General features: G+C 39.8%; 1 protein-coding gene across 2 annotated transcripts in view; it reads right to left on the bottom strand.

The window, feature by feature from the left end:
- Positions 1–675: 675 nt before the first annotated feature.
- The window catches only part of LOC109464127 (2-oxoisovalerate dehydrogenase subunit alpha, mitochondrial-like), a 23227-nt gene continuing 14518 nt past the window's right edge, over positions 676–9384 (bottom strand). For both annotated transcript variants that reach the window (XM_019761062.1, XM_019761063.1), the window contains exons 8-9: positions 2589–2760; positions 676–1876 (exon numbers count right to left, since the gene is read on the bottom strand). In XM_019761062.1, coding sequence (XP_019616621.1) covers positions 1697–1876; positions 2589–2760 — 352 coding nt within the window. In that variant the 3' untranslated portion in view covers positions 676–1696. The remainder of the gene's footprint in view (positions 1877–2588; positions 2761–9384) is intronic.

Raw genomic sequence — 9384 nt, 5'->3', positions numbered from 1 at the left:
CACCTACATTGGAGAGACAAGTCGACCGCTCAAAGTAAGATCAAAGAACATTGCCGACCTAGTGCCAACGGCTACTCCTCAGCTATTTTCCACCACCTACAACACAACCAGGGTCACTCTTTCAAACTCGAGTCCACGGATATCTTAGACCGCGAAACACGCTGGTGGAACGGGGTGTCAAAGAGGCAATATATGAAAGAATGTACAACCCCACCCTCAACAGGGAAGGGGGGCTACGAGTCGATCTTTCTGGCACTTGGGATTTGGCACTCCCAGCCCCGAGGACAGACAACACTTAAGCTCCTGTTCTGTATAACAGGAGCTGTCAGACTAATTTGCATCATTTTGTCTTGACTTGTCTAACTTTTGTTCCTTTTTCGACTTCCAAAAATTTGTCTTCACTTTATTTGCATATCAATAAACAGGTTGTACTTAAAAACCTGCTTTCCCCTCTGGTCTCTCAGTCACTGACGAAAGCTAGTGGATACTAGCTGAAACGTCTGACGTTTTCAAAATCATATCCAGTTGCTTGAGTAACTGTTTTTTGGCGTGCAGCATGCTGACAGATATGTAAGCTCTACTGGATGTTTAGTTAATCACACGCTACATGTACAAAACCACACTACTATAATTATGGTAACACCACATCTAAATATAGCCTGGGTGCCATCTGACTTGTAACGGTAACCCCAAAAATTTGGCTGCCGTTACAAACCAGATGGCACCCAGGCTATCTCAATAGTACTTGCCTGGATAAACTTTCGACACTCAATAGTGCTGATTAGTGCTGTGTACCGGTTCACTGGACTTGGATCTGGACTTGTAAGAATGTTTATGTTCTAAAACCTAAAAGTCAAGAACTGAGTCCGGACTTATTACCATAAAACATCATTCACATACCCCTTTTCTTTCCAAACCACCTAAAACCATCTGTGGATTGCAAAATCTTTGCTGCAAAATGAAGAAAACATTGCCATCGGGAATTGTCAAGTACTGGCCTCCATGTTATGTGGCCAAAGTTTTGCCCAAACAACATTGCAAGGTTGCCAACATTCAACTTTGTATATGCCATGGGCCTAAACCTCTGGACTTGAATCCGGACCTGAACCTAAATGTGGGTTTAGGTACACAGCACTAGTGCTGATACATGTACATAAATACCCTGCCTGCTGATGGCCAGACTTCTAAATGTCCACAATCAGGATTGACAATTTCTCCAGGAATGTGCTAATTCTCCTCTGACAAGTGGTGTCAGAAAATCAACTGCAGTAGTAGTATTAGAATGGTTTATTTCTAAAAAAGGACAGTCCAGGGCTGAATTCTCAGGCTTGTTTACATATACAAAATATTTTCATTCTTCCCACTATCCACTAGTTCTTAGGAAATCATGACCCTAGTTTAAACCTTTATGACAACATCACACCAAATTTCAAAATGGTCAGAGAGCCAAGCTTATTTTAGCCTGAAAATCTACCTTGTCACTTTGGACAGGGCTCAATGACCTATGGACATTGGGCGAGCCCTAAAAATGGTGAACAGCGGTGGTATTGCTGCTAATAATGTCCTTGAGAACTTGCAGACTCGTGGAGCGAGCTATTTTTCTGCTGTGTGACACCGGCTCTACCACCAGTTAGAGAAACTCACTAAGCAACCTTGATTTACATAATATACATTGTAACACCCAGTATAAATACACCTAGTCCCTGTCCTTTTCAAAGTTGTCCAGAGGGTAGTTCTCTGGGTACTGTGCCACGTGTGTCCTCATCTGCTCTCTCTGCTGCTGCAGGTGGGGGGGCATCTCCTTGTACGTGTCATAAAACAGCTCCGAAGGAGGGGGCTTCTTTTTCTTCTCAGCTCGCTGGAATGCCTGCATGACCTGGAAAGAGTCAGAACATAAACTTTGTTACACAAGTCTAAACCAGCCTAAAATCACACTTAAAAAACTGTTACCAGTTATTAAAAGCTAGTATTCCTGGTTTGTTATAGCAGGTAATAGCAAATTTGAACTAATGGAATGATATGATTTTTTTGTGAATGTCAAGGTCATAGGTCAAAGTTTCTTGTAATCCCATTCTTATAAGTTATATGTACATGTATACCTTATGCACCATTGATTTTATTTACTGTATCTGGTACTCTAGTATGGTTGTTTATACATGCATATTGTGTCAGCCATATGAGCAATCCTGATACACTGTTACCTCTGTTGCCAATTGCCACACCAATTTAACTTGGTTCTCGGATTCCCCTCTTCTTTTTTTTCTGATTTGCAATTCTTAATCAACTAAAAAATGCTCATATTTTGCTCCCAACAGTTGAGGAAAGTCCCTTTCTTCCTAGTTGTTGCAGTTTTTCCATCTATCAATGCAGTGGTTTGATTAAAGTTCGAAATTTATTGTTAGAATATTAACCCAGCCTTTTGTGTTGACTTCATGGCTCCAATCGTAGCATTTTGGGCTATAATAGGATGCCTAGACCTGTTTTTAATTTATCATTTTTTGCCCTATTGGCAGTATTTTCATTTTTTTTCTGAAAAAATCCGAAAACCAACAAATTAAATTGGTGTCATGTGGTATTAATAGGCTTACCTCATTCCTGGCCTGTTTCATCCAGGCTTTTTCCTTCTCCATGTCCCACCAACCCTGGTTCACCATGTAGTGTCGCAGCCGACCAATAGGGTGATCCTGCTTATCCCAGTAGTTGACCTCATCAACAGACCTGTATGCTGTGCTGTCATCACTAGTGCTGTGGTGACCAATCCTGAAGAGGGGAACATTCATTTGGTATTGGTTCTGGATATGTATGTATGTATGTATGTATGTACATGTATGTAAGAACCATAACCGTGAACGGTTAGTGGGTTAGTGTGTGTTTGTTTGGCCAGACAGAATAGGTGGACATGATGGTAAGCAATCAGTCTTACCCACTTCTGAGTGTTGGTGGACAGAATATTGTATGAGCCAGCAGATATGGCTAAATTCTGTTATAATCTGTACACGGGAAACACAAGCAGACAGAGAAAGCACCGAGATCGAACGCATTGAACGTGCGAATGCTGGAACATTGGCCAGTCCTAGTTATTTTAAAACTTCATGGTTACATTCATGAAGTCGGGGAGTAGAAAAATGGCCGTGGCCAACATGTCGACGCTACATGTAGGTGCTACCCGCAACTTCAAATGGCCAGCAGAAGTGTATGAAATCATTTTTCAGATATACATGTACCATGCATAACGTAATCTCAGGTTTTATTGAACCTCTTCTTTCCTTTTGAAGGCATCCAAAACTGTATTTCAGGGTGGCAAAACTCAATTTTCAAAGTCAATTTTCGGACCATTCTTTTAATATAGTAAGTTGAATCAACCCTATCCCAGAGCATACTACATGTATTATTTGTGAGGTCAAAATATGACATTGGTGATGAAAAACCATTTCCTCTTTTGTATCTTAGGCTGGTTCTGGCTATTGAAGGTACCAAAAATAAAGGAATGACTGTGGCGTCTGTGTAGTGTAGTGGATAGAGCATCCGACTGTCAAGTAAGGAGACCCAGGTTCAATCCCCAGGTTGGACCCAGACATGTCCGGACATGCACCCAGACGAAAGTCCTTGGGAAAGGCACTTTACATGTATTTCCCCCCTCAGTTAGAGGGATCCTGGGTCCTACTAGGGTTTGGGTTGGCGTTAGGTGTTGGTGGACAGAATATTGTATGAGCCAGCAGATATGGCTAAATTCTGTTATAATCTGTACACGGGAAACACAAGCAGACAGAGAAAGCACCGAGATCGAACGCATTGAACGTGCGAATGCTGGAACATTGACCAGTAAGTTGAATCAACCCTATCCCAGAGCATACTACATGTATTATTTGTGAGGTCACAATATGACATTGATGATGAAAAACCATTTCCTCTTTTGTATCTTAGGCTGGTTCTGGCTATTTATTGAAGGTACCAAAATCTAACCCCCGTTTCAAGGAAAAATTACGTTAAAATTGGATTTAAAAAAAACTAGAGTTCGGAGGACTCATGCCTTCGACAGTGTGATATTGTTTTGGAGGGTGTTGTGTGTATATATAGTGTAGGCTTTTTGAAGATGATTATCGTAGTTATAGTGGTCAGAGTGTCTTTTTGTGAACGAAGCAACATACTATTTACCTAGCCTGTACCATGTCTTTCTACGGAAATACGGAATATAGAATTCGTCATTTGGTACAGGGGTGCCTTGAGCATATGCTCAAAGAATGACATTTGCAGCTTTGGCATACATCACTTTAAAATGGTGTGAAACAGGTCTTTTCTGCTATTTTCAGACAAAAAATGTACATTTTTGGCTCCTGTGCCCTAATATTACAACCAAATGACCTAAAATTTGGTTTAGGAGTGCCTTTGACGTATGCCCAAAGAACTATACTCACATTTTTGGTAAACACTACTTTGAATTTGTGTAAAATAAGTTTTTCTGCTCTTTCCAGACAAAATGCTCTTATGCCCTTGTATTAAAACCAAACGACCTGAAATTTGTTATAGATGTGTCTTAGGCAAATGCCAAATGAACTTACTCTCACCTCTCTAATAAACGTACCGGTACGTTTATTTTTTTTTCGCCTCAAGATCCATCCGGTACGTTCTTATTTTAGACGGTACGTTTATTTCTTTTTTTCATTATCGGAAAAGTTCCGGGAAAATTTGTGGTCCTGCACGTAAAATGATGAAAAAGACTGAAGTACACACCACTTCTCCCAGCCGACAGCACAATTTGAAATGTCCCGGTATGTTCTATTTTGGACGGTACATTTACTATTTTTTTTTAAATAAGGGCAATTCTAACAACATATTACATGTACCTCCCTTTTACATGTAAATTATATTTGGGAACACGTATTGTGTCGGAAATATGAAGTATATGTAACGGGCGTTTTTATTTATAGAAAAATCGGCGGAACTCGCAACATTTTCACGCACCTTGCACACACATCTCACTCAACACTCCTTGCTCAAAACAATCTTTTTCTCGGGTATATGTTAAAATAATACCACATAACAATGTATTCTAGCCATTACAAACTGTAATACTCCCAAAGAGTCGAAAATCCTACCACAAACATGAAAATTTAGCACTGGAAAAAGTCCATTCTCAATGAAGTAAAACACGTAATTCCCACGATCGGCAGAGTTCATTTCTAGTAGGGGGGTGCAATTTTTTACATAATATATATAAAACTATTTGTCAAAAATATACATATGCATGTTGCATTCAACAAAGATAATCAGTATTTAAAAGACCACAAACAGGAGTAAAATTGCAGTTTAACGTATGAACTATCACAAAGAAATATTCAAAAGAAAATATTTCCCCCTGCAAAATAATGTCTCAGTTTTCCAAGAACTCCTGTTCCAAACTTGAAGCCCCGCCCCTACTCATTTGCATACCTCAGTGGGCACATCAAAGACAAGCACATGTAACATAAGACCCTTGACTGAGGTTGTGAAATGCTGTGTGTTACAATGTTGCCATTTGTTTGATCTATTATAATGTTGTAGCATTGATCATTACTTTTTATAGAAGTGACTATAAAGAGAAATATGCATTGCATAAATGTAAATTTGGGAAAGATAAAAGAAATAATTATGTTAAAATATTTGTAGATGATTATCAATTCTTTTGCCAATGGCTGTTACATATTAGTATCACAATTTGTATAGAGCATATGTTAAGCATTTGTTCAACTTCAAGCTCTAAATGAAATCTTACTGATAATTATCAAGCTTTAAAAAAAAATCAAGAACTCTAAATTTTTAATTAAGTTATTTCAAAACTTGATATTACTATTCCTGTTTGATCCAGCATGCATTGCAATGATTAACAACAAATTGTATGAAGGCAGAGCTAGAATATTGATGGATGACATAATCATAGATATATTACACTGCAAGTGACATATACTCCTCAAAAACCTGCAACAATACAGGCTGTTAATTTGATAATTTTCCAGGGGGTACATTTATTCTCAATCTGGGGGTATTTATTAGGTTTTGAAGGGTATCATATTTAAGGGGGTAATTTGTTTATTCAGAACCTGTCAATAATTGTAAGTGACATGTAGACCCATGCATACACCGTGAGAACACATTTTTGGAGCATAGACGTTGCTAACATGTCAGTTTTCAAATTTTCCGGGGGGTACTTTTATTCCAGGGGGTACTTTTATTAGATTTTGAAGATTTGTCCGGGGGGTACTTTTATTCCAGGGGGTACTTTTATTCGAGAGGTGAGAGTAAGACATAGTTTTGCATACACCACTATAAAATTGTGTAAAATGGGTCTTTTTTGCTATGCCCAAAGAACAGAGCTAGCAATGCTGTAAGGGTAGGGACCAGCAAATCATCATGCGCAGAACTAGCAGACTAATTTTTTCCTGGGCAAATTTTGCTCAGAAAGGCCCAGTTTTCTGGTAAGAAGGACAGAAGAATGTATATTTCTAAAATATGGCCAAAAAGTGTGACATTTTTCATGGTTTGACCTGTTATTGACCTCTAAATACTTGTGATCTGTGTGGACTGTGCTGTATCCAGTAGCTGATGGCCTACTGGGGCTCCAAGGTCAGATGAGTTTGTAATAGCCTATCGCCCAGATGGTAAAAGGGTTCATTGAGGAATTAAGCCACTAATACTTAAGTTTTAAGCTATAAATATCTGTTCATGATTACCTTCGCCAAGGTTATGGCGAAGGTTATGTTTTCCTGGCCGTGTGTCTGTCTGTCTGTGTGTCTGTCTGTCAACAGCATAACTTAAGAAAGCTTAGATGGATTATCCTGATATTTGGTAGGTGGGTAGGTCTTGATGAGACCTGAAAATGATTAGATTTTGGACCCCCTAGCGGCTTGTTATGGTACTGCAGCTGAACTTCTGGTTTTGATATCTCATGATCTACACATGCTGGGGTGACGAAATTTGGATGGTAGGTAGCTCTTTTGCTGGGGAAGAAGTGGCGTGACCTTGGGCCCCCTAGCGGCTTGCTCAGGAACTGCAGGGCTACATGTATCTGTTTGAAAATATTCAAAAGAGGATAACTCAAGAACCGGTGGAAGGATCGTCGTGATTTTTGGTATGTAGGTAGCTTACGTGATGCTTGGTATAATTATGCGGCAATTATTCAAATCTGGATGTAATTTGCATAATTAAAGAAGAAATTCTATAAATCAGCTGCATTACATTATAGGACTATTCAAGCTTGTGACATGTAATTGAGAAAGAGAGAAACACAGGCAGATATTGATTATGTAAATTAACACTTAATTTGGAAAATTAATAAGAAAATGTAACAAGAAGCCATAGGCGACAATTCTCCGTGAAGTATTATATATTGCAACAAAAAGAAGTAGCCATTGGCGACAATTCTCTGTGAAGTGTGATAAATCGAACAAAGAAAAATTGTTTAAACGCGCGTCGACTCAGTGATCTTAAGACGCAACAACCAATCAGAGATGCGAAATGCCGACACGTCACGCGGGATTTGCATACAGTCTAAACAACGGGGAAGGGCGCGCGATGCCCGAAATATTTTTGCGTCAATATTCAGCGCCGTGTTTCAAGAGATTAATATCGGGAAACAATTTCTTTTCTTGTTTTGAACGCATAAACATGCATTTACGCTAATCTAGTATGATTCAGGGTTCCTTTTTTTTTTACCTGCCATGGCCAGATTATCTTAATATGTGTGTATTGTGTGTACAATCTACAGAAAGAGAAATGTACATCAGGTCCGATCATCCGATTTTCACGTTTCGGTTTTTTGGACTCGGTTCATGAACGTATTTTGGTTTGGCTCCTGGAATGTGCGAATGTGCGAAAAAAATGACTCCCAGGACTGTCTACAGGGAACCACTCGCATATTGCCCAACATTCGCGTTGTATCAGGACAGCGCGACTGGTCGTCATTAGCGCAGTCCCTGTAATTAGTAACAGTTGCACATCAATCCGGCCGAAAGCATGATTGTGTAACACAGGCTACTTCTTCATATACTTCATACTACAAGACGCCTTTACAACTAGCAAATCATAAAATTACCCGATCTACTAGTATGTGCGGTTTACCAGCCCCAGACCACATCCGACCACGAGGCAGAACACATTGATGGGTTGCTCAAAAATATTGTCCATGTTTACAAAGAGCTGCTCCACTAACACTATGGAGCGGCCCAACCCAAAAATATTGGCCATGTGTACAGAAGCGGCCAGCATGCTCGTTGCTAGGACGACCGGCCAGTTGCTACGTGATTCAATACACGCCGCCACTAGGTCGCCACAGCCGACCAATTTGAAATCGATAGGATTACGTCATCGGTATTTAAATTTCGTAATGTTGACCTCTGACCACCCCACATTTCCGTCCCCATCAGCCTGACCGCGACTTATAATTACTACCGGTCACATAAACGGGCGACAACATTTCAAGGACATGGGGATGTTTCGAAAATAACCATTTACTCCAATATCAAAACAGCTACGGTAAAAATAAAAAGACGTGCATCATCCCGGACATAATGCCACACCACATGCGAAATTACACAGAAATGCAACGTACGGAAGAATGCGTTTTGGCTGCGAACATCTTCCAAAAAACTTGGCATCTCTTAAGCATGGGCAAAAACATGTGGAACCACTTATCAAAACCACCCCGTATCTGCATGAAGTTCCACCCCCCACTGCTATTCCAAACAACGCGTTTTTCTGGACCATTCCAATTCGCCTCGTAATTGTAGGGGTGCGTCTGCAATATTACATTGACCGCGAAAGCAGCAACGGCAAAAATACACGTACACATTCGTGCATCAACACGGGCATGCCCGCAGACGGCGTATAAAATTGCGTGCCGATTACACAAAGAGAACCCTGTGTTTTGACTGCGAACATGAAAAATCAGCCGTTCACAACACTCCGTCCGGAGGTCCTGACCTCCTTCAAGGAGTAATAAGTGATTTTGTTTACCTCAAATGTTATTCTTGCACTGCCTTTGCTCCACTTTGTGTACATTTGCTTCCAAATGAGATCAATTTCGGATTTCAAAAAGGGTTCACGAGAAGCAAACAACTGATTTTAAGAGGCCCCGAAAATTAAAAATAAGGTTAGATTTTTGGATTTTTAGAAATATTACAGTAAATTGAAACTTTCTGTCTTAGGATTTTTTTATTTTTTAACTAAAACTCGACTTACAGTCAAAAGAAGAGCTAAAAACGCAGTGTTTTAACTTTAAATACCGATAATTCATAATCGCGGCCATATTAAAAAATCCCTAAGACAGAAATCTGCGGAAATCGTTCCTCTTCCAAACAAGCCCTCAATGAGGTAATTTGAGCGATTTTTGGGAATGGTAAATACCATGTT

This window comes from Branchiostoma belcheri, unplaced genomic scaffold (genome assembly GCF_001625305.1).
Source record: "Branchiostoma belcheri isolate BF01 breed outbred unplaced genomic scaffold, Haploidv18h27 scaffold132, whole genome shotgun sequence".
Taxonomy (NCBI): domain Eukaryota; kingdom Metazoa; phylum Chordata; class Leptocardii; order Amphioxiformes; family Branchiostomatidae; genus Branchiostoma; species Branchiostoma belcheri.
Note: the sequence above shows the minus strand (reverse complement) of the source record. Positions and strands in the feature narration are given on the sequence as shown.